The sequence below is a fragment of the Mustelus asterias genome, chromosome 1, assembly GCF_964213995.1.
Source record: "Mustelus asterias chromosome 1, sMusAst1.hap1.1, whole genome shotgun sequence".
Lineage (NCBI taxonomy): Eukaryota > Metazoa > Chordata > Chondrichthyes > Carcharhiniformes > Triakidae > Mustelus > Mustelus asterias.
This window is the reverse complement of record NC_135801.1, coordinates 121,410,924-121,436,287: the sequence shown is the minus strand read 5'-3', so window position 1 is coordinate 121,436,287 and position 25,364 is coordinate 121,410,924. Positions and strand designations below refer to the sequence as shown.

Sequence of the window (25,364 nt, the reverse complement as noted above, 5' to 3'; positions counted from 1 at the left end):
AACTTGGTAGCTCTTTTACTATGAAATTTAATACAAATCTGTATAATATAATCATATAGTCAACACTGCTATTTAGTATCAACTGGGGATTATAGAGTCATGGAGGTTTACAGAATGGAAACAGGCCCTTCGGCCCAACTTGTCCATGCCGCCCTTTTTTTTAAAACCCCTAAACTAATCCCAATTGCCTGCATTTGGTCCATAACCCTCTATACCCATCTTATCCATGTAAATTGTTTCTTATTTTTAAAATTATTTACCAATATAATGTCTGATCATCTTGACAGAAATTTAAAAATGTTACGTTACAAACTAATGTGGTATCAAGTTGCTTGGAATTCCTGTCAAAAACCTTTAAAAAGGTTTTGCAATGAAATAATGAATGGTTGTCACAGAGAGCGGAACCGAGCACATAAAATAGCAATTACCAACAGGACAACTACTCAACCTTATCATTAGCATTTAACAACTAAGCCATTCTTTGCAGAGTGCAAATTATAATTATTTGATTATTCATTTATCTGAGGCCTTTTTTATTAAAAGAAACATTAGTACCAGGATTAATGGGCTTCAGCAAGATGAACAGTCAAATAATTGTTAGCCAGGTCTGCACAGCCTAACATCCATTCATTTTTGTTATATGCTCCTCTTTAAGCTAGTTTGTAGCATCATAAATAATGTTCCACTATTCATACAAAAGCAATTCTTAATGAAAATATGAACAGTACTGGAGGAGTGGGCCTTCCAAGCAAATTCCATTTAATACCATAAAATAATCTGTGCAAGGCAGAGCCACAGTCCTGGCAAAAGCTATAAATTGCTTTACATATTCATACATCATTTATACATTTGTAATTTGGTTATAACTCAGATTTCATATACAATCCTGATATTTAAATTATTTCAGTATGTAATTACCTTCTCTCTAAATGTGACCATTTTCGCCCCAAAAATATCAAATTAACCACTTTAGATGGTTTTTTAGAAGTGTACAGTGGCTTTTCCATGTGTGTTTTTCTTTTCTGGACAGGTGGTAAAGTGATTGAAGGTTTATTGGCAAAATGTATGCAATCTAGACTTCTTTTCATCCTGCGTGAATCCTGTGTGCCAGATGTGAAATTTTAACGGTCAAATGGAACAGAGCATTTAATCGAGCATCAAACACTCTGGGGTCAGGGGTAACCAGCTGCACCCTGTTTTCCCATACCATACATACCAACTACAATTGCCAAGTTAATGCTGGTTTCAGTGTTGTGCATCCAAAACTACTTTGACGCAGTCCAACTGTATCTGACTTGCAGCCAACAGATAGAGAGCACTTCAATTTCTTCTTTGGTCTGGTATTCAACACGGGGAAAACATAAACATTGTGTTGTTACAGAGTCTGCCCTGTTTCAAAATAAGTAAATACTGTTATGTAGCTTAGGAATTCCTGTGTATAACAAGTCTTTGGTGCAGAGTCACTTATGTAATAGTGTGAACGAATATAAATGATATCCCAGTACTTTGTCTGCTGACAAATAGAGCTGATGATGAGTGTAATCTGGGTTATCTCCATTTTATTTTTCAAACTGGGATGCTGCTCCTGGAATGGTTCAAGTCCTGAAGTGAAAGAAGAAACAAACTTTCAGCATAAAACTTCATTTAAGAAATAGGGTACCAAACTGTCTCGCACATATGTACTGTTAAAGTTGGTTTGAATGTTCTGCTGAGGGAAATATTACCTGATATGGGTTCCTTTAGTAATGAAAAAATAGTCGTGTGGCCACTGTAGTTTCTCCTATTAAGTTTCGAGCCGTACAGATGTAATCACCAATGTCAATAGTTTCAACATCATCAATGTATAGCATACTCTTTGACAGTCTGACAGTGTGTCCATTGTTCCGATCTATTAGCCTTCTTTTTCCTGTGATAATCACTGGCCTTTCATCCTGTTAAAGTAAAACGAGTATCAGACCCGCCTTTATTTCTGTAAAGTAGCAACAGTGACAGGTGTAGTGGGAAAAAAGAACAACCTAAAAACACATCGGTACATCTTTAATATGCATCATTAAAAATCACTACAATGAACCTTTCCCTACTTTCCTTCCATTCCCCCCCCAGTGCCAAGTATCATTTCACAACTAAATGGACAAGCATATTTCTACTATTGCTCCTTCATCACTGACTACCAGGAGTATATGATAGTGAGCTGTGCAGGTCACAATCTGAGGGTGGTCTGTATATGTGAGACTGGCTGTCTTTTCCTGTCTGTGTTAAACCAATGCTCAAGCTTTGTTTTCTTCCTTTGGTAGCATATTTAAGATTTGTATCATGTCAAAATACATTATCCAGAATGGGTCATATCAGTCAAGTCAAATATGTAAGCATCTTGAACTGAACTGTAAAGATCAGGCAGATCTCTGAATCAATCTCTCCTCTGCACTCGGTTTGATGAGGAAACGAAAACTCAGCATTCCTGAGAAATTTAGGTGAAAATTTCAGAATTCTACATCCTATCAGGTTAAATATTATAGCTAACTCTCTCTGTCAGAGGAAAACAGAGAATAAATGTTAAGTTAGTATGCTCATGAAGAACTGTCCTTATCCTCACAGTTTTCTGCAAAGAGGTCACAAAACTGAAAACTATCTTGGAAAATGTACCTCTATTTATCTAGGTTGTATGCTGGGACCAGGGTGGAGAATGTCATTCAGCAAGTCAGCAAAATAAGTCATGTTCTGGTTTGATCTGAGCTAATAAAGTATCCAGCTAGCATAAAAGTAAATGGGCATTTCTCTCCTCTCTTCCCACATTTAATTCATGTTGTGCTATGTTTTAAACTAAGGATAGAACACTGCATAACGGTGAGAAATACAGGAAAATCTGAAATTTCCTGCAGTGATGCAATCCTTGCTCCTGCGACCCTCACGTATTCAAGGATAATATGACATAATGACAATATTTATTCAGATGAAAAGTCATCAACATGAAGTGTTAACCATTTCTCTCTCCACAAATACTGTCTGACCTACTTGAGTACTTTTGGCAATTTCTATTTATATTTCTAATGTTCCGCATTCAACTACAATATTTGGTGACTGCTCAGGGAGGAATTCTACAAGCAAAGGAAGGAGTGTGTGGAACTTTACTGTAATCGCTACCGCCTCCACTGTCTCTGTTTCTATTTTTAAAATTTTGTCGATGTCCTTAAACAAATTGGACTTTTATGAAAAAATTAATTTAGACAAATCCAAATGGTACCCTGGGATTTTAAAACATGTTTTGTAAGACATGCTCACTGAAAACTACACATTTTCAGTATGGCACAGAATTCATATTACTTCAGAAGGGATTAGGTTCTATAACCTTAAATATTCCGCAATCATTGAAGATACTAGAATGTAAGTGGGTTTTTTCTCAGTTTGAAAACGCACTTAAGATCTGAATTTTCTCCAGCTATGTTGCAACTAGTTGAATTTAACAGATTAATGTGTTAATAATAGGCATATCATAAACAGTAAATATGCTGAATTAATCTAACCCTTCACTTTCTCACCAATTACATCACGGTTTAGAAAAATACATCGCCATTCTAGTCTATGAAAATCTCATTGATAAATAGTAAATGAAATGAGTTAGAAATTGAGCAAATAAAGCATATTACTTGCTGTCCTGGATATTTCCAAGTGAAGAACACCTGTAAGTCTGGGTCTCCCACCACTGTGCAGGTCACATTGACTTGATCACCATAACTTACTGCATTTGATGAAGCAGCAATACTTGTGGACGGAGGACCACTGACAGCTGCACACACATAAAACATAGTTCATGGCTCAGTTAGTGACAGGTTACCTGAAATGTGAGTCACATTTCACAAAGTAAATTAGTTCATTCCTGGATGAAGCTTTAATGACAAAACAGGAAAAATGTTCTTATTTTGGACCATAATACAAAACCCATTTGCACAGCAATGTTATGTTCAGGTTCTTTGATATTAATCACATTGTAGTGTAGAGCTACAATTATTGCTTTTGGAAGTTATATTGATTGATTTTTCCTCATTCACTTTTCCACTGGAGATATTCACTCATATTAGGATGAAGCTTTGTATGTACTGGACGCTCTACAGTACCATACCCAAGTAACAATTTCTCACCTGTGAGCTTTAAGCAGCGTATATTGGTATGCTATTATGCTATAGTGGATGAAGAGGAGGGATCAATGAACTCTGATATGTGTCCAAGGCACACCCTTGTCATTGTGGTTCTCTGTATAATGATCACAGAAAGTGCTCCTGTCTGATTTCTTTCCATTTCCTAATTTGGGTATGCGGGATTTTCCGGCCGTGCTCGCCCCAAAACCGGAAAATCCCGCCCAAGATCAACAGACCTTTGCATGGTCTGTCCCCCGCCCACTATGATTCCTGTGGTGGGCGGGGCAGGAAAATTCTGCAGTATACAGTATACATTTATAGGTTTGGCTAGGTCATAAGATTGGGTATCACATCCCTTCACCATTAAATTACATTTTATAATGTCTGTCAAGATATCTATAAATAAAATGACATTAAGCATAAATGAATCCATTGTAACAATGTTTCAGGCACAGTCTCACTTTGTATTCGATTCATATCTGATTCCTCTGAGTACAGCATGCCATTATCACAATTGTAACAGAGAACTAGCTGGTACCTTATGATACCAGTGCATGAAACCTGTGATTATGCAACTATATTGCCTCTTAGAATTGAAGTGGTGTACTTTTAAAAAAAACTTCAGATTAAGCAAACATTGGACCTGACTTGAAAAGGAAAAGATCTTGTGATACTTCAGATTTAGGTCTGGGGAAGAGGTCATATATCAAACAATGCAAACTTGTACCATTTCAGATTTGTTACATCACAGTTTCTGATGATTTAAAGAATTTAATTTAAAGTTTATTTATTAGGCACAAGTAGGCTTACATTAACACTACAATGAAGTTACTGTGAAAATCCCCCAGTCGCCACACTTGCACCTGTTCAGGTACACTGAGGGAGAATTCAGCATAGCCAATCCACCTATCCAGCACATCTTTCAGACTGTGGGAGGAAACCAGAGCCCCAGTGAAACCCACGCAGATGCAGATGCAGGGAGAACGTGCACACAGACAGTGGCCCAAGCCAGGAATTGAACCCCTGTCCCTGGCACTGTGGGGCAGCAGTGCTAACCACCGTGCCACCCCATTTTGACACAGTTGTTATGTAAAAATATAATCCTTATTCTGTACATCATATTCTTTAAAAGAGATGATTCTGTTCATTTGAACGGATTGACAATTTATGCCATTTTTAAAAAAACAAAGTATCACTGTTTCAAGTTCTTAGAATCCTACAGTGCAGAAGGAGGCCATTCGGCCCATCAAGTCTGCACAGACCACAATCCCACCTAGCCCCTATCCCCATAACCCAATTGATTTAACCTAGCGAGTCCCCTTGACACTAAGAGGCAATTTAGCACGGCCAATCCACCTAACTCACATGTCTTTGGACCGTGCGAGGAAACTCACACAGACATGGGGAGAATGCACAAACTCCACACAGATTGTAACCCAAGCCGGGAATTGAACCCGGGTCCCTGGCGCTGTGAGGCAGCAGTGCTAACCACTGTGCCACGGTGCCACCCCAAGTTCCTGGCTTTGGTTATACAATTAATGCATGAGTGGAAAATGAATACAGAAATTAAAGTCTTGGTGAGCGTCATGATACAAATTTATTGATAAATCACTTAACAGATTTCTGTGTTTGATAGATATGTACTATAAAGGATTGAGTCTCAAGCACAACTGATGGATATTGTGATGGATTGCCAATTAACTTGGAAGTTACACTACCATATTTTGCATTTCTACTTTTGCTTTCCCAAAAGTTAAGACTTGGGGCAACACAACATCTGAATTCCAAGATATACACACATATAAGTGTAAGGTCTTGTTTTCTCAATTATTCAAACTTTTGCCTAAATATCTGGCTCATGTTCTAATGCAGGCAGATTTGTAATTTTCCAAAAGACATAATGTACTTCTCACACTTGATCATATTATTTTGATTCTCTGAGGTGTGCATGGATAATACGGCAGGAAATGACATTGTCTAACAAGTGCTGGGCATTGCACTGACCTCTCACCTTTGGACCCTGGGTTCAAATCCAGGCAAGGTTGGTGAGGTGGACATCTTCTGTCTCTATCCTGTAAGGGGCCAATAAAAGCTGTGCTTGGAAGGGTTTATTGGTACGTTTCATTGAAGCTATTTTACTTGAATCTTAAAAAGTGATCTCTGGGTTTCAGTTACACTGAAAGGTTGTTTGGGAAATGTGTTGGAAATTCCAAAGAAGAGTCATATTGGATTCAAAAAGTTAACTTTGTTTCTCTCTCCACCACTGCTGCCAGACTTATGGAGTTTTTCCAGCATTTTGTTTTTATTTTGAAAAATAAACCTTGCTTCTTTGTCATTCTAGAATCTTACAACGTGAATGCTATAATCAACACCAACTAACATTTATGTGAAACTTACAACATAGGAAAGCATCCTGGGGTGCTTCAGAGATGATGTGGAGATGCAGGCGTTGGACTGGGGTAAGCACAGTAAGAAGCTTACAGTACCGTGCTTCAGAGAGGCATTGGGAAAGAAAACACTGAACCAAAAAAAGAAGAATCTCGTTGGTCGGGGAGATGAACTTAGTCAAAGCAGAAGTTCTTGAAGGAGGAGAGGGACATGAAGAGGTGAAGGGGCTTAAGGAAGAAAATCCAGGGACTGAAACTTCAGCTCAAGGCCAATAAATGTATGACTTCTTCTGTTTAGTATTTTAGTGAATGTGTGATTTCTGATTGTGGGGAGAAAGGAAGAGGGATGCATAAGAGGCCAGAATCTGAACAATGAAGAGTTCAAAGTGAAGGTTTGCAAAGCAGAAGGAGAAGGAACGTGATTTGTGAAATTATGGAGGGATTTGAACACAAGGCTGAGAATTTTAAATCTGAGATGCTGGAGAACTGGGAGCCAATTAGACAAGAAAGGTGGGTATAATGAGCAAGGATAAGATGTTGGCAACTGAGATTTTGATGATCTGAAGTTTATGGAGCACAGATAATGGGAGGAATTAAGTCTGGGGGTGACAAACACATGAATGAAGGTTCAGCAGCAAATGGGATGAAACAGTGACTGATGTAGGTGAGGGAGAAGATAGGGGGTCAGAACGTAGGGAGGGGAAATGGGGAGATAGTGGTGTAGTGGCAATGTCACTGGATTAGTAATCCAGATGTCCAGGAATTTAAATTCAATTAATAAATATGGAATTGAAAGCTAGTCTCAGTAATTGTAACACTTGAGTGTTGTGCAAACCCATCTCATTCACAAATTCCTTTCGGGAAGGAAATCTGCCATCCCTACCTGGTCTGGCCTACATGTAAATCTAGACCCATAGCAATGTGGTTGATTCTTAACTCCCCTCTGAAATTGCCTAGCAAGCTACTCAGTTCAAGGATCATTAGGGTTGGACAACATTCATTGTCAGTGATCCCCATATCCCAAGAAAAAATAAAAGGATTGAACAGAGCACCAAAATAAGGGAAGCAAATGGAGTTGGTGGGAAAAGTATGGAGTTTTTGCCAGGGCCAAAGACAATGGTTTCAGTCTTCTCAATGTTTGGCTGGATGAAATTATAGCTCATCCAAGATTGAATGTTGGCCAAGCAATCTAACATCACAAAGGCAGTAGGGGAGTTAAGAGAATTGTGAAGTGGTAGAGTCAGGTGTAATCTGTCTGGATATGGATACTAATTGCATGGCTTTGGATGATGTCATCAAGGGGCAGCATGCAGATGAGGAAGAAGGGGAGATCAAGGATTCATCCTGGGAGGTACAGTGCAAGGACTAGGAAGAGAAGCCATTATAGGAGATGCTCTGGTTCAGTAAAGAGTGGAACCAAGCAAGAACAGACCCACTGAAGTGAAGAACAGAGAAAAGGTTTTGGAGGACAATCATGCAATTAACATCTCAAAGATTAGAGAGAAGAAGCTAAGGAGTGATAATGCACCATGGCCACTGAGAAGGGAACTTCCATGAGTTAATTGGCCATATTGCTCAAAGTGCAACAACAGATTACATATCTCCCTGTCCCATTTGAATTCATCGCACAAAGCCAAAAGGAAATAAGATATAAATATGGGGTTTTAATTTTACCAGACTCAGGGTAGGGAAGGAACTGTTTAAATTACTCCCTCTGTCCGAGGCACAGAGTCTTACTTTACAGAGCACAAATGGGAGAACCGGGTGCAGACCACAGCACACATGATTCTCTGATCTTCTCTCCCACACATCAGTCAAGTGCAATGTTTCTGAAAGCTTATCAGGTACACTTCCGTATCATAAGAGAAAAAGCAAGTTATTCAACATTTTCAATTTAATTAGGACAATAAATAGGAATCTCTTGACCATATTCTTAGATTTGGAATCTGTATTAATATTTTTCTGTTTTTAGACAATTAAGGAATATTTCAACAGAGATTAAGGTACCAATATGCTAAATGAATGCTTTATCTATTTACAGTAAGATATATTTAATATTACCTTCAGTGTACAAAAGAAGGTAATTGCTTGATATCTGTGGAGTTCCCTGTAGATTTGCCATGCAGTACACAACCCCTTTCTGCTCGAGCTTAGGCTGCTGAATAATGAATCCTTGTTTTGCGTCATAACTAATAAGTGATCCATCAACAGGTAGTTCTTGAGGGGGGATTTCTCGATGCAGTGTGACATTGGCTGAAGGTGTGCTCAAGCGACAAGGGATGATTGAAGGTGCATCAGATCGAAGGTAGATAATATCAAAGTAATTGGTTGATGGCACAAATAATTCAGTTGGATCTGGGAACCAAATAAACAGAAACAAATTGATTTCAGTGAAAGATGTAAAATTAATTGACCTTATTGCCTGTTCTAATTGCCCTAAGTCCTAACATAAGATGAACATCCAGTTAAAATGGCAGTTTTTAAATCCCAAAAAGGGAAAATGAGAAAAATGCAGCAAAAAGTTTTGTATCTTGGTTATGTACTGAACATATGTCTAAACATCCCTTAGAGAGCTCAGGCTTAGAGCAGAGGTTAGCATGTGTAGGTGCCTCAGCAAGACTAGAATCTAATATCGCTCATATGCAAACATATAAATTAAGATCAGGAGTAGGCCACTCAGCCCATTGGGCCTGCTCTGCCATTCAGTAAGATCATAGCTGATTGGATTGTAACCTCCATATTCAGATGGATTACACATTCCCGTTTACCCCAATAACCTTTCACCCCCTTGTTAATCAAGAATCTATCCAGCTCTCCTTTAAAAATATTTAAAGTTTCTGCTTCCATTACCTTGCCAGAAAGTCACGACCTTGACAGGGTGAATGTGGAGCGGAGTTACTTGGGGCAGCACAGTGGCAAGCACTGCTGCCGCACAGCTCTAGGGACCCAGGTTCAATTCCTGGCTTGGGTCACTGTCTGTGTGGAGTTTGCACATTCTCCCCGTGTCTGCGTGGGTTTCCTCTGGGTGCTCTGGTTTCCTCCCACAGTCCAAAGATGTGTGGGTTAGGTTGATTGGACATGATAAATTGCCCCTTAGTGTCCCGGGATGCATAGGTTAGAGGGATTAGTGGGGTTGCGGGGATAGGGCCTGGGTGGGATTGTTGTCGCTGCAGACTTGATGGGCCGAATGGCCTCATTCTGCACTGTAAGGATTCTGTGATCCTCTGAGAGAAGAAAATTCTCCTCAGCTTTGTCTTAAATGAGTGACCCCTTATTTTTTTAACAGTGACCCTAGTTCTCGATTCTCTGACAAGAGGAAGCATCCGCTCCACATCCACCCTGTCATTACCCCTCAGGATCTTAAAGGTTTTGGCTCCTGAATCAAACTGGAGAATTAGTGCTGTTACTGATTAGAAGTAAAATAGAAAAACATTTAGGAGATAAGAGTATCAATATAAGGGCGGCACGGTGGCACAGTGGTTAGCACTGCTGCCTCACCATGCCAGGAACCCGGGTTCAATTCCGGCCTCAGGTGACTGTGTGGCGTTTGCACATTCTCCCCGTGTCTGCATGGGTTTCCTCCGGGTACTCCGGTTTCCTCCCACAGTCCAAAGATGTGCAGGTTAGGTGGATTGGCCATGGTAAATGCATGAAGTTATGGGGATAGGGCAGTGGGGTGGGCCTGGGTAAGATGCGCTTTCGGAGAGAATGTGCAGACTCGATGGACCAAGTGTCCTCCTTCTGCACTGTAGGGATTCTATGAAGCTGATTTTACCTTTTAAGTGACATGTTTTAAGGAATGACAGGTTCAGTGGTTCCGCCACTTTATCAATTTCGATGGAAGTAAGACCAGCATCGCACATGTTTAATACACCCTGTTTTTTCCTGTGTCCATTAACCTGGCCAGAGCATCACGACTGTTTTAAATGTTTTTTTTGGATGCTCTGACTGTCAATTAACAACAACAACAGAAACAGTGAGAGCAGTCAGCACAGGAGAGCATGATTCGAGAGAATACAAAGTGATGAAGACAGAAATTTTTAAAAAATTAGGACGGCAGCGAGGAACTTTGAAATTAAATTAGCAAGAAACGTAAAACAAGCTAGTTCAAAAGGCAAATCAATAAAAATAGAAAAAAGATAGCTATGACAATGAATGATGAGAAGACAAATGAGATAAGTGCATTTAAAGTAAAAAGAGGATGTATTTATTCAATTAATCAAACTCAGAGAGAATAACACCCCTGCTACAGATGGACTGCAACCATGGAATTTAAAATAATCCACAGAAGAGGTCACAGGTTCATTACTACCCATTCTTAATAATTAATTAGAAGAAGATGTAGTGCTAGAGAAATGGCAGATAGCTAATGTAATTCTTATATTTATGAAGGGGGACAGTACATTGAATTATAGAGCAACCAGTTAAACATAAGTGGTAGGAAAAAGAATGGAATTTCCTTAAGGAGAGGATAGAAGAATTAGAATTAGGAATGAAGGATATAATAATGAATGATCAGCACGGATCTCAAGTGGGAAAATCCTTCTTCACCAAGCCTATTGAATTTTCTGAGGAGGTAACAAAGAGAGTAGACAATGATAGTTCCGCAGATATCATAACTAGATTTTCGAAAGGACTTTGATAAGTGCCTATTTGGTATTTAATAAGGTCTGAGAATGCGGAGTCAGGGTCAAGTGTACAATGGGTTGCTAGCTGGCCTCAGGACAGAAAGCAGAGAGTGGGAGTTAAAGGTAGTTAGTTGGAGTGACAGAAGGTGACAATTTACATAATGATTTGGACTTTGAAAAAACACAATTTCTAAATTTGAAGGTGACGCTAATTTTGTAGGATAGTCAATATTAGCATATCTACAACTGGAGGACGGTTGGTTTTGCACAACCCCCGGCACATTCAAAGGTGAGTTGGCGGGGGGTGGGGGTCGTAAAATTCAGTGAATGGCCTTCCACTCTCTACCTGCCCATCCATAACATATATGGAATTTTATGGGGGACAGTGAAGACATTGAACGCTCGACTGCCGTTGGGCTAATTGAGGCACTGAAATGGCTAATTAAAGACCAGTTAAGGGGAGCATCATTTCACCCCTACCACTATTTACTCACAGCAAAGGGAGGCCTATGCCATGTGAGGAACCTGGATGTTTTAGCTGCTTGGGTTGGTGTTTGGCAAGGGTGGAGCTCTGCAATGGGGGGTGCTGTTCAGGGTGGGCCATGGTGGGGGGAGGCAGGAGGGGCTTTGCAAGGGGAGGCTCTGCAAGGAGGAGCTCTGCAAGGGGGTGGCTCTGCAAAGGGTGGAGCTCTACAAAGGGGGGCTCTGCAAGGGGAAGCTATGCAAGGGGGAAGGCCTCCGGGGGGGAGGGGGGGCGTAGGGTTCCGCCAGGGGACTTTTCGGGAGGGTCCTGATGCCCCGTCGCTGGCGGCCCATGTTGGTGTGAGAGGGAGAACATGCTGCCAATGATGGGGGAGGGGGGGGGGTCGGTTGCCCGTGGAGATGGGAAGAGGGAGTTGGTTGATGGGGAGGAGGTTGGGAGGAGGTCTCCCAGTTCACTGAGAGATTGGGGCGCCTTGTGTAATGGTGCCCCGAGCAGTTTGAAGCCGGCTTCACTAGTGTGCTTAGGCTCCACCCCCACCGTTGGCCATGGAAGGAGCATTCATAACGCAGTTCAATGGGCTGATAATCAGCTTCAGAATCCTCCCACCTTTTCCCCTCACTATTTCCTAATAGGTTAAATACAGTGTGTGTGGGTGTAAAGATATACTTAAAACAAAACTGCAAAATGTTCAGATTAACTCAGATCTGTGAAGTTAGAAAAGCAAGGGATCTCTGCAGGAGCAGGAAATCTGAGAGATAGCTTCTGGATCACTGACGGAATGAGGCCTGCTTAAAGGTAGTACCGTAAGATGAGGGTGAAAATTTAATTAAACCCAGATCTGCTAACCCAGAACTTAAAGGGCATAAATGATGATCTCGCAGCAAGGAAATGTATGAATTAACTGTATTGAACATAGAAACAAGAGCAAACATTAAAATGATCACTTGTTAATCTCTCATAGTCAGTGGAATTTTAAACTACAATTGGCCTTGGCACCTTGAGATAGAAAAAGAAAAATTGGATACAATTCCCACTGCTGACTGCAGTGGCTCAACAAGACAACTCACTGTCACCTCCTCAAGGGCAATTAGAGATGGGTAATAAATGCTGACCTCACATCACATCAGTGAAGCTCACATCACGTACATGAATAAAAATAACCTGCCAGCTCTGTCAAGGTTCACATGACCCGATGGGTTGAATAAGTCCTTCCTTGCTGTACTAGATTTTATAATAGTTACATAGGCAAGATACCAACATTTGGCTAACATTCATAGAACACACCCCAGCATGTCTTTTGGAGAGGAGAAGAGGGTAGGGGAGAAACCTGGTAAGAAAACACATCCCAATACAGATTCAAAAACAAGGATCATCCTCATAAACAAGTTGGGTATCAACCTGCAAGTCATCTGAATATAGACTAATAGCAGGCAGTGAGATTGCTGAGATTCCAGGTCAGCTGTATAATTGAAGGAAAATCAGAGCCTCTACATCATTATCCATAGCTCCAGACTACAAAAGAATGTAGAAGTGCATATTTCCACAACAATGTGAGCTCCCTGAGTGAACTGTAACACCAAGATCTCCATAACACAGTCATGTGCGCAGCCACCCAGTTATCGTTTATACTTTAAAACCATTTCTTTTGTTAATCAACTGAATAATAATTTATGACTATAACTTAAAAATCTTTTAATTTCTAAAACACAAGCTTCAAGAAGAATAAGTTACCTGCCACAAAGATATATGTTTTGCCCGTTCTCAGGTCATCTTTGTTGCACTCCGGCCCATCACAGAGTATCACCCAGCAGCTGTATTCTCCAGTGTCTGCAGCTTTTGTGTTTGTAAGTATTAGCTGGCTGTATTTTTGGTGCTGTATAATGCTGAGAAAAAGAGAGCTATCATTATTATGTGACAGTAGGTTTTTTAAAACAGTGTCTTTTTTCGTGCTATTAATATATCAGAGAAAAGGCTTTGCATAATTTATACTAAACATCTTATTATATTCAGGTGAGAAGTGGTAGAATGACTCTGCACTTTTCCCACTCCTTATTGGACTGCGACAAATGTTTTTTAAAGGATTCACTTGCCAATTTCGTAAATGTTTAACTGTTTACTTGCTGTGACTGTAAAAAGATGCACACAGATAGTTTTCTGGTAAATTTTAAAAGAAAAGGAGATGGGATTTATTGTACCTAACACCCAATTTAAATAAATAATGAAAATGATCCTACTCTCACTCATGTGAATTTAAGAATGCACACATATGCACACACATTTAAAATGATTTGCAAAAGAAGTAAATGTGATGTGAGAAAAACTTTCACACAACGAATAGTTCAGGTCTGGAATGCACTACCTGGAAGTCTGATGGCGGCAGGTTTAATTGAGATATTCAGGAGGGCATTAGTTGATTATTTGAATAGAAACAAAGTTAAGGGCATAGGGATGGTCAAACAACAGGCAGGGCACAAGTGTGCAGGATGGCTGAGGAGGAGGAGTGCCCATTGACTTTCCTTGTCCCTATCTAAATCGCTAAAGTAGGTTCCTGCCAACCATACCTCTGATACATTCCTTTAAACCTCTGCTGCTTTTATCCCAGCACCTTTGTTTTCTTCTGGCTCTGCCCAGCCTCTTTTGCCAGCAAGCCTTTTTACTAATACCATGGTATTTGTTCTGTTTTTGGTTGGCATCTCGGCAACCTCTGCTACAAGTAATGTTTGTAGACACTTGATATCCCTGAGGATGGTCATCTCTTTCCCAGGTGCCTGGCATAGAAAATGAGTCATTTTCCCTTTTGGGGGACCCTCTGCTCTTCCACATGGATCTTTGGGGAAAGGCATCTCCACATTTGGGGAAAGGAGCAGCAAATTTTTGAACTGTTTGAGGAGAATCACATCTGTGAGCTTTTATACGTAAATCTACTTTAAACACTATTATCCATCAGTCAAAAACAAGTTGCTTAACCGTTTCAATCTCTATTTAAAATGTCTCTGAAAGTTTCCAGTACTAATTCATACTCATTCAGTGTGTCATTTTTGGTCATCCCATAGTATGACAAACTATTGTCAGACAGTAGGCAATAAACCTCATGGGCTTTACCCATTAATCTGCTTTGCAGTAGAAAGGCCCCAGTCTCTGCTGGCCACTCCAACCTTGTTGCAAGCTTTTCAAGTTGAGACAAAACAAAGAGACTGAACAACATCATTTCAAATGACAAAGCACCAGCTTCAAGATGACCAAATGTTTGCATAACTTTGAATTCCAAAGCCATTAGAATGGAGTCAGGTTGTTTAAAGATAGCCCACCAGAGACATTCAACTTAGATGAGCATCAATGAAACATTCTCTAAACTATTCACAAAACATCAAAACATCAACTATGTAGCCATCTACGGGCCCGATTTTACCATTGCGTCGCGCCCGAAAACGTGGTAAAGTCAGGCGTGAGGCCATTAACGCGATCCACGCCCGCGTCCACACAGATGCCCACTTTACCAAGGCCTGAAAATGGCCGTGATCCGATTCGCGCCCGAAATGGGCGCAACAGCGATTTAAATGCATTTGCATGCGTTTAAATTGAATTAATGGGCTGCCCGCCCAGCTTTATCAACATTTCCCCCTTTACCATCGAGTTCGCGCATCCAGATTCGGCGTGAAACAGACATGCTTGGCAAAGGTCTGTTTCGGACGCTCCAGCTTCTGAAGAGGTCAGTTCAGAGCTTCCAGCGGCTCTCTGACTCAGAGCGGTGGTCGGGGAGGGAGGAGGGAGGCGGGTCAGAGTATCTCTGGTGGGAGGGGGGTGGAGGGAGGTCAGATCTTTGTCTGGTGGGGACGGAGGGACGGGACAGCTGCCATTCTGCGGGCGATTGGTGGGGGCGAAGGGGGCAGAGGGTCGCGATCGGTCTGGGTAGCGGGGAAGGTGGGTGGATAAGGGGGAAAGTTATGTTGTAGGGGTGGGGGTATCCACTTTTTGTGGCCCAGGAGCGATGTGACAGCGGCGTGATTTTCAAATTTTTATTTCTCACTGCGCATGCGCGGTTCAAAGCTCCAATCGTTTCAGGCGCGATAAGCCCCGCCCACAGCGCAATTCAGACCCGCGATTTCTTTTTCGGACTGAGTGTATGGGGGCGCCTGAGAACAGATTTCCAATTGCGCCCAGATTTAGCACTTAGAATGCAAATGGTAAAATCGGGCCCTATGTGTCAAGTTAGAAAGGGTGCATCATATCAATCAATGACCCCGGCCCATAATTTGTTTTCATAACTTCAAGGATTGCCAGAGATATTGGAGGTAGCTGGATGTAATGGGGCTTGTTCTATGATGGAGCAAAGGTCTACTTCACTCAAGATTTCTCAGCAGCGATACAACAGAGGCGCAAAAGTTTTGAAGACTTTCGACAATCCGGCTAAAGGCGTTGCTTTTGTGAACTTCATGGAAGGCAATAATTTGGAGTAGCAGACTGCAGTTCACTTTAAAATCCAGATTCTACCTTTTGTCATTCTAACTCTTTCCTGATTCCGTGTTAACATTTATCATTCTGAAAGGGGTGATCTAGTAAGTGAGCACTACTTTAAGATTGGCAGGGAGTTCCATTTATCCTTAATGGAAAACATTCCTCAGCATGCTCTTTCTAGTTAAGGAATCTATTGTGCAGATTGCACAACACTAGGGCTGTGTAAAAATACTCTGCTTCCTTTCATCTGTACGCTTATAATGGTGGTATATGTTTTATGGTCCCCTTTGATCTGATCGTGATAAATATGAGTACAACCACTTCAGGAGTTACAAAGAGAATAAAGAACAATACAGCACAGGAACAGGCCCTTCAGCCCTCCAAGCCCACGCCACTCCCTGGTCCAAACTAGACCATTCTTTTGTATCCCTCCATTCCCACTCCGTTCATGTGGCTATCTAGATAAGTCTTAAACGTTCCCAGTGTGTCCGCCTCCACCACCTTGCCCGGCAGTGCATTCCAGGCCCCCACCACCCTCTGTGTAAAATATGTCCTTCTGATATCCGTGTTAATCCCCCCCCCCTCACCTTGAACCTATGACCCCTCGTGAACGTCACCACTGACCTGGGAAAAAGCTTCCCACTGTTCACCCTATCTATGCCTTTCATAATTTTATACACCTCTATTAGGTCACCCCTCATCCTCCGTCTTTCCAGTGAGAACAACCCCAGTTTACCCAATCTCTCCTCATAACTAAGCCCTTCCATACCAGGCAGCATCCTGGTAAACCTCCTCTGCACTCTCTCTAAAGCCTCCACGTCCTTCCGGTAGTGTGGCGACCAGAACTGGGTGCAGTATTCCAAATGCGGCCGAACCAACGTTCTATACAACCGCAACATCAGACCCCAACTTTTATACTCTATGCCCCGTCCTATAAAGGCAAGCATGCCATATGCCTTCTTCACTACTTTCTCCACCTGTGACGTCACCTTCAAGGATCTGTGGACTTGCACACCCAGGTCCCTCTGCGTATCTACACCCTTTATGGTTCTGCCATTTAGCGTATAGCTCCCCCCTACGTTAGTTCTACCAAAATGCATCACTTCGCATTTATCAGGATTGAACTCCATCTGCCATTTCTTTGTCCAAATTTCCAGCCTATCTATATCCTTCTGTAGCCTCTGACAATGTTCCTCACTATCTGCAAGTCCAGCCATTTTCGTGTCGTCCGCAAACGTACTGATCACCCCAGTTACACCTTCTTCCAGATCGTTTATATAAATCACAAACAGCAGAGGTCCCAATACGGAGCCCTGCGGAACACCACTAGTCACAGGCATCCAGCCGGGAAAAGATCCTTCCACTACCACCCTCTGTCTTCTGTGACCAAGCCATCTCCTTCACGATAGCATTGGAAAGAGATAGGATCAGGCAGGCTAGGAAAGTGTTTCTCTGGAGTAAAGGGAAATACAGTGTCATCAGGGAGGAAATTAGACGGGTAAATTGGAAGGAGGCATTCTTGGGGAAAAGTACCGAAGGAAAGTGGAGGATTTTCAAGGAATGTTTGTCTGGAGCTCTGCATGACAACGTTCCGATGAGACAGGGGGGTGTTGGTAGGGTACGGGAACCGTGGTGCACGAAGGTTGTGATGAACCTGGTGAATAAGAAAAGAGAGGCGTACAGAAGGTTCAGAGAGCTAGGAGGTGTTAAGGATTTAGAGGAGTATACGGGATGTAGGAAGGAGCTTAAGAAGGAAATTAGGAGAGCGAGAAGGGGTCATGAGAAGACCTTGGCGGGTAAGATTAAGGAGAATCCCAAGGCTTTCTACAAATATGTCAAGAGTAAAAGGATGAGATGTGAAGGCATAGGACCCTTAAAAGGTGAAGGGGGAAAAGTTTGTGCGGAACCGTTAGAAATGGCGGAGGTGCTTCATGAATACTTTACCTCGGTATTCACGGTGGAAAGGGATCTGGGTGGTTGTACTGCTGGTTTGCGGTGGACAGAAAGGATCGAGCATGTGGACATAAAGAAAGAGGATGTGTTGGAACTATTGAATGGCATCAAGGTTGGTAAGTCGCCGGGACCGGATGGGATGTATCCCAGGTTACTGTGGGAGGCGAGGGAGGAGATTGCGGAGCCTTTGGCGATGATCTTTGCATCGTCGATGGAGACGGGAGAGGTTCCGGAGGATTGGAGGATTGCAGATGTGGTCCCTATATTCAAGAAAGGGAACAGGGACAGCCCGGGAAATTACCGACCGGTGAGTCTAACCTCAGTGGTTGGTAAGTTGATGGAGAGGATCCTGAGAGACAGGATTTATGATCATCTAGAGAAGTTTAGTATGATCAAAAGTAGTCAGCACGGCTTTGTCAAGGGCAGGTCGTGCCTTACGAGCCTGGTTGAGTTCTTTGAAAATGTGACCAAACACATTGACGAAGGAAGAGCGGTGGATGTGGTCTATATGGACTTCAGCAAGGCGTTCGATAAGGTCCCCCATGCAAGACTTCTTGAGAAAGTGAGAGGGCATGGGATCCAAGGGGCTGTTGCCTTGTGGATCCAGAACTGGCTTGCCTGCAGAAGGCAGAGAGTGGCTGTGGAGGGGTCTTTCTCTGCATGGAGGTCAGTGACCAGTGGAGTGCCCCAGGGATCTGTTCTGGGACCCTTGCTGTTTGTCATTTTCATAAATGACCTGGATGAGGAAGTGGAGGGATGGGTTGGTAAGTTTGCTGACGACACCAAGGTAGGTGGTGTTGTGGATAGTTTGGAGGGATGTCAGAAGTTGCAGCGAGACATAGATAGAATGCAAGACTGGGCGGAGAAGTGGCAGATGGACTTCAACCCGGATAAGTGTGTAGTGATCCATTTTGGCAGATCCAATGGGATGAAGCAGCAGTATAATATGAAGGGTACCTTTCTTAGCAGTGTAGAGGATCAGAAGGGCCTTGGGGTCCGGATCCATAGGACTCTTAAATCGGCCTCGCAGGTGGAGGATGCGGTCAAGAAGGCGTACGGCGTACTGGCCTTCATTAATCGAGGGATTGAGTTTAGGAGTCGGGAGATAATGCTGCAGCTTTATAGGACCCTGGTTAGACCCCACTTGGAGTACTGCGCGCAGTTCTGGTCACCTCATTATAGGAAAGATGTTGAAGCCATTGAAAGGGTGCAGAGGAGATTTACAAGGATGTTGCCTGGATTGGGGGGCATGCCTTATGAGGATAGGTTGAGGGAGCTTGGTCTCTTCTCCCTGGAGAGACGAAGGATGAGAGGTGACCTGATAGAGGTTTACAAGATGTTGAGAGGTCTGGATAGGGTAGACTCTCAGAGGCTATTTCCAAGGGCTGAAATGGTTGCTACGAGAGGACACAGGTTTAAGGTGCTGGGGGGTAGGTACAGAGGAGATGTCAGGGGTAAGTTTTTCACTCAGAGGGTGGTGGGTGAGTGGAATCAGCTGACGTCGGTGGTGGTGGAGGCAAACTCGTTGGGGTCTTTTAAGAGACTTCTGGATGAGTACATGGGATTTAATGGGATTGAGGGCTATAGATAGGCCTAGAGGTAGGGATATGATCAGCGCAACTTGTGGGCCGAAGGGCCTGTTTGTGCTGTGGCGTTCTATGTTCTATGTTCTCCACCCATCTAGCCACCTCCCGCTTTATCCCATGAGATCCAACCTTTTGCACCAACCTACCATGAGGGACTTTGTCAAACGCTTTACTAAAGTCCATATAGACAACATCCACGGCCCTTCCCTCATCAACCATTCTAGTCACTTCTTCAAAAAACTCCACCAGGTTAGTGAGGCATGACCTCCCTCTCACAAAACCATGCTGACTATCGTTGATGAGTTTATTCCTTTCTAAATGCACATACATCCTATCTCTAAGAATCCTCTCCAACAACTTCCCGACCACGGACGTCAAGCTCACCGGCCTATAATTTCCCGGGTTATCCTTCCTACCCTTCATAAATAAGTTGAATAAATGGCTTAGGTCTTAATAGGAGGGGTTAGAATGCAGAAAAGGCATTCGCTACTTGCCCTTTCCATGGCATATCTTGTCTGTTTTTTGATGAGATAGACTCCTTGGCAAAATTACGGAAAGTCTGTAGATATAGCCCTACAGAGCCTCTCATTTGGTGAGGAAAACCCCCTTTAGAGCTAATGGTTTTATTCTTTTTTATTCTGGGACTAAATGATCATTAATTGGTTCCTGCAAGGATACTTGCAGGTCTCATGTCCTGGAAAAATACTTTATAATGTGTCACTGGCACTTCTGGAGATGTGGGAAGTATGTTTTGGTGCACTCCTCAACAGGGCAGGAAGATCTTTGGTGGGTAAGCCATTTTCTTTGTGTCAATATCCTATATTCTCTTTGGCTGAATAAGCAATGACAGTAGCTACTTTGAAACTTTGCTTCTGGAATGAATTTCATGCTATTGAAAGAAAAAAGATTTTGTCTTTCCTTAAACAGGAGAAAGCTTTGTTACAGGATATTCATCTAAATGACAAGGAGCACCTGAAATTGAAGCAGGACTGAGTGGGGCAGGTGATTTATGCCTCATTCGCGACTAGCAGCCGAGAGGTTGGGTTTCAGTTAGTAAGAATGTGCCTTTTAGACTGGAGAACTATGTGAAGCATAAGGAGGGGAGGGGGGAGGTATGTGATTGTTAAGGGGCTGCTGCACGGCGAACACATTTTGATAATGAATGTCTATGTCCCCCCAAATTATTCACTTGATTTTGTTACCAAATGTACAAATTGATGCGACACACTGTCTGGCCCTGCGTCAAAATTAAATCCTACCGGTTAGGCATAATTAAGGAGCTTGAGAAGATATTTGATCCAGCATTAGAGTTTGATTCTTTGTACTTGATTCCGGGGCTCCTAGACCACAAGATAATTGATGCCATTGAGAAAAGGCTGTACAATATCATTTGCAGCACAGAGGAATATCCTTTGATCCTGGATTAGGGATAAATCCCCTTCTGTTCAGAATTGGCATTAAATTATTATGGAATGTATCCCAATGGAATTCCTAACCTATGTACTCTGATCCAAATCAGATGCATTCTGGAAGTTTGGGGGCACCTATTTCAAATATACAGGTTCCATAATGTTTGGCTTACTCCTACAAGGCTTTCCATAAGCTATGTAGCACTGCCACTAATATACCAGTAAGAGTTTTAACAACACCAGGTTAAAGTCCAACAGGTTTATTTGGTAGCAAATAACATTAGCTTTCGGAGCACAGCTCCTTCGTCAGATCGAGTGCAAATGTGCTCTCAAACAAATTGACTACCATCGACACCGCAAACTGCCGGCTCCAAGTGGAGAGGATCTCCAAGAAGATCGCGCATATCAACACTGTTTGAGAGCAGATTTCCACTCCATCTGACGAAGGAGCAGCGCTCCGGAAGCTAATGGTATTTGCTACCAAATAAACCTGTTGGACTTTAACCCCAGTCCAATGCCGGCATCTCCACATCATGACTAATATACCATACATGAGGGTGTGCACCACATTGCCATGTTTCCAGGGCTTTATCCTCTTTTCCCCATCTTGTTACTTGTCCTCTCTATATAATTTTGAATAAATGGAAGCACAAGGTATACTGAACAAGCTGAACTAACTGTGTTGGTTTCCTCCTGTCTTTTTCTATATTTATATATGGCGAAATGATCTGATTTGATGTGATTTATTATTGTCACGTATTAGTACACAGTGAAAAGTATTGCTTCAAGCTGTACTGTATCAATTTTGAGGATGTGTTGCATTATTTGTAAAAATTGAGAAACTGCAATAAAAATATATTTTTAAAATCCTTACAGCTGACATATTCAATTTCACTTCAACTAATTGCAATGCACATATGATGATAGACTAACATTTCAAGTACCAGGACTATTGACATCCCTCAGGTCCTGCTAAATTTAATGGCAGGACTAGATTGTTATTTTTGGAATCTGTTTCCCTGCCTCAGCTGGCCAGTTAAGAGGAGTGGGGTAGGTTGGGTGGAGGTGTTGACATGGTGGGATGGATAAGAACATGGGGGAGTGTGGAGAGGATCATGGGATAGTGTGCAGAGAAAGTATGGGTAGGTTTAAAGGAATTATGACGATGGTTGAGAAGATTGCAGCAGGCCCTGGGAAGATCATGGGTCGTTAAAGCCATGTAGAAGTGGGTGCTGGGAAGGAGATCTTCGGCTGGAGAAGGCATCAAGAGCACACTGGGGTGGGGCTGTGCTCTGACCACAGGGGTGGTTTACCAGATAGCTTGGTGAGTTGTGGGGATCCACTTCTGTTCCCTCAGCAGTACTGGAAAAGAACATAAAAACAGAAAATGCTGGGAATAGCCAGAAGATGTGGTAATATCTGTGCATAGTTACTGGATTGAGGTTTCTCACCAGGTTTGAAGTTCTGTTGCCTGTTCACTGGGTGGAATTTTACTGGCAGTGGCCAATTAAGAGGCCGTTACTGGGACCGCCATACCACAGAGGAAGACAGTCTGTCTCAGAGCTGCTGGTCCAATCAGAGGTGGCTAATGTTACAGCCGCAGGATATGTTAGCAGAAAGGCCACGGCAATCAGTGGTATGGGTGCACCCTCTATTGGAGATAGCACAGTGGTGATGTCCCCGGTGCTGGTAAAATAATGGTGAGGATATGATGTGGCCTTTAATTGGGCACAATTGGCCACCAAATGGATGCCACTGGGAATATGCTATGACAATGAGAAGATGTCAAGCTGTCCTCTCGCTACCTTCCATTGCCAGTCCTCCAGCCTCCCAGTCTATCTCCAGAGGGCTGGTCAAATCCAGTGCAATGTTTTATGTCTGCAATTTTTCATTCTGACAGGAGGTCACACACCTTAAACATTAACTGTATTTCTGTTTCCACTGATGCTGCCAGACCTGCTGGATATTTCCAACATTTTCTAATTAAATTTCAGATTTCCACCCGCACGGTGGTTTGCCTTTTACCTGAGCCTGGAGTTGTTTAAGTTGTTGAGGTAAGGCGGGTAAGCCCAGCCAATGTTATTCCCTTTACAGCGCAGTTCAATAGATTGGCCTGTGGCTGTGTTCAATGTCTCTGCTGGTTTCTGGAAACGGCCTTTATTCAAAACCTGCGTCATGATGAAAGTCGGCTTTAGGTCTTTATCCAGGAACAATCTTTCCTTTCTCAGTTTTGGAACTTTGAGCTTAATTTTCTTATGTATTGCTCTGATTTTATTCTGTCCAACTGCTTTTTGTTTACTTTTCTCATTCTGTTGTGTGATCCTTTTCACTTTCTTTTGGCAATCACCTAGAAAGAAAATATTGAACATAAGCAAGTCAGAGCCACAACATCTTACTACAGTTGTTGCAAGAGTAAGCCACAGTTCCAGAAATCAGTGAATACTGATGAACCATAGAATCCCTCTAGTGCAGAAGGAGGCCATTCGGCCCATTGAGTCTGCACTGACTCTCCAAAAGAGCATCGTACACAGGGCCTCCACCCATCCCCGCTACCCCTCTGCCCCCAACCACCCTGTGCTCTATCCCCATAACCCCGCATATTTACGCTGGCTAATCCACCTAACCTACAAATGAGTAAGGTAAAAGTTTGTGTCACAAGTAGGCTTACATTAACACTGCAATGAAGTTACTGTGAAAATCCCATAATCGCCACACTCCAGCGGCACCTGTTCGGGTACACTGAAGGAGAAGTTAGCATGGCCAATGCACCTAACCAGCACATTTTTTGGATTGTGGAAGGAAACCGGAGCAAACACACAGACACAGGGAGACAATGACCCAAGCCGGGAATCAAACCCAGATACCTTGCACTGTGAGGCAGCAGTGCTAACCGCTCTACCTGAATGCTTCAGTATTATCGATAATCAATCAAAAAAGTGTAATACTAATGAAAGTTGTTTCATTACATTGATTTTGCATACAAACTAGATTAATAAATGACAATTTTAAAAAGAAGTGTTTACCTTCCACATCACTAATGATAATTTATGTTCCTAGGCTTTGAGCACCTACGAACATTTACCCCCATCAACTATTAAAACAATTCTTCTTACCACCAAGATATAACAGTTAGATGGCTGGCATAAAAGGATTGCAGGTTGCTACCGGTCTAGAGAACACTGAAACTTTCCATTGTGTTTGTACTCACTCCTCCTTGCTGTCTTGTGCAAGAATAGTGCATTTTCTTCGACAAGCAAACTCACTGAGATACCTAAACCTCTGTTCAGCCAGTTTCTGAACCAGGTCAATAATATGTCATCAATTCCACCAACTTCAACTTTAGTGAACAGGCTCGTGTGAGGGAGTTTTCAAGAGTCAGATCAAGTCTAAGATCAGGTGCAATGCCATTTCTTGTCAGCTTGGATCTTGTTTGTCTCCCTTGTGGGGATCATGAATTGGATTCAATTTGAATTATTTTTGGAGCAAGCAAGGAGATGGATTAAGGGCTTCCCTGGTCCCACACATTGGCTTCGCAACTTTAAGAATGGGGTAACCTATTTTTAAAAATATTCTGGCTGATGTGGGGGTGGGGTGTGGGTGGGGTTAAGGACCTGGCCATTTAGAGATGGGGGAGATTGCCCTTCTGGGGACAAAGGTTGGGGGTATTCCCCATGTCTGGGGTGGGAGGGGGGAACCTTCAACTTAACTTTGTGATCCTTTTCCAGTGTGTTTAGGTCCTCACTCAAAAAAAATTCTAAGTGTGGGAGAATTCAATGAGAATCTCCCCAAGCTCCAAAAAAATTGAAATGTGGTTGAATTGCAAACTGAACCACCCCAAACCAGGCAGCGGGAATCTCACCGGGTTTCTCGCTGGGGATAACACTTAGAAATGTTTTGGCAGAATTGATCTCGGACTTCAAACACACACAAAAGAACACAAACGCACTTGAAGAATGTTCATTAAATAACATTGATTTAATACGAGAAATTGGAGCTCATAGCCTAATTATCACATTTAAATCAATTGCGAGGAAGTTCTGACAAAAAAATACATTCCGAGAGAGTTTAAAGTAAAAATTAAACACGTCAGCACCTTTCCTGGGCTGAAACTTACCCATCTGGAGAAGTAATTCACTGAAAAAGACGAACAACAAAATGACACACAACTTCATTGTCCAACTTTTCCCAGCAGCGGATAGCGGGATGGAAATTCTATATTAAATATGTATTTCTTTCGGAGCTGCTAACTTTGATTAGCACGCTGCCTCCGGAGAACTTCACTGTTGTTAAAAGCCCACAGTCTGGAAATGGTTGTCTGGGATTTTGTTC

General features: G+C 42.4%; 1 protein-coding gene across 1 annotated transcript; it reads right to left on the bottom strand.

The window, feature by feature from the left end:
- Positions 1-25,364, bottom strand: pdgfrl (platelet-derived growth factor receptor-like). The gene is made up of 7 exons (XM_078221594.1): positions 25,150-25,364; positions 23,061-23,382; positions 13,364-13,515; positions 8,582-8,875; positions 3,645-3,784; positions 1,725-1,931; positions 1-1,602 (listed from the first exon to the last, which is right to left on the bottom strand). The coding sequence occupies exons 1-6, from the start codon at positions 25,205-25,207 to the stop codon at positions 1,740-1,742; spliced, it is 1,158 nt and encodes a 385-aa protein (XP_078077720.1). The 5' UTR covers positions 25,208-25,364; the 3' UTR covers positions 1-1,602; positions 1,725-1,739.

Bases quoted from the DNA above. Each gene is read 5' to 3' on its own strand.
- pdgfrl (XM_078221594.1), bottom strand. From the start codon at position 25,207: ATGAAGTTGTGTGTCATTTTGTTGTTCGTCTTTTTCAGTGAATTACTT. The intron at 13,516-23,060 runs GTAAAAGGCAAA...TCTTTTTCTCAG, and splicing joins TTAAACAACTCCAGGCTCAG to CATTATACAGCACCAAAAAT. The intron at 8,876-13,363 runs GTAACTTATTCT...TTTGGTTCCCAG, and splicing joins AACATATATCTTTGTGGCAG to ATCCAACTGAATTATTTGTG.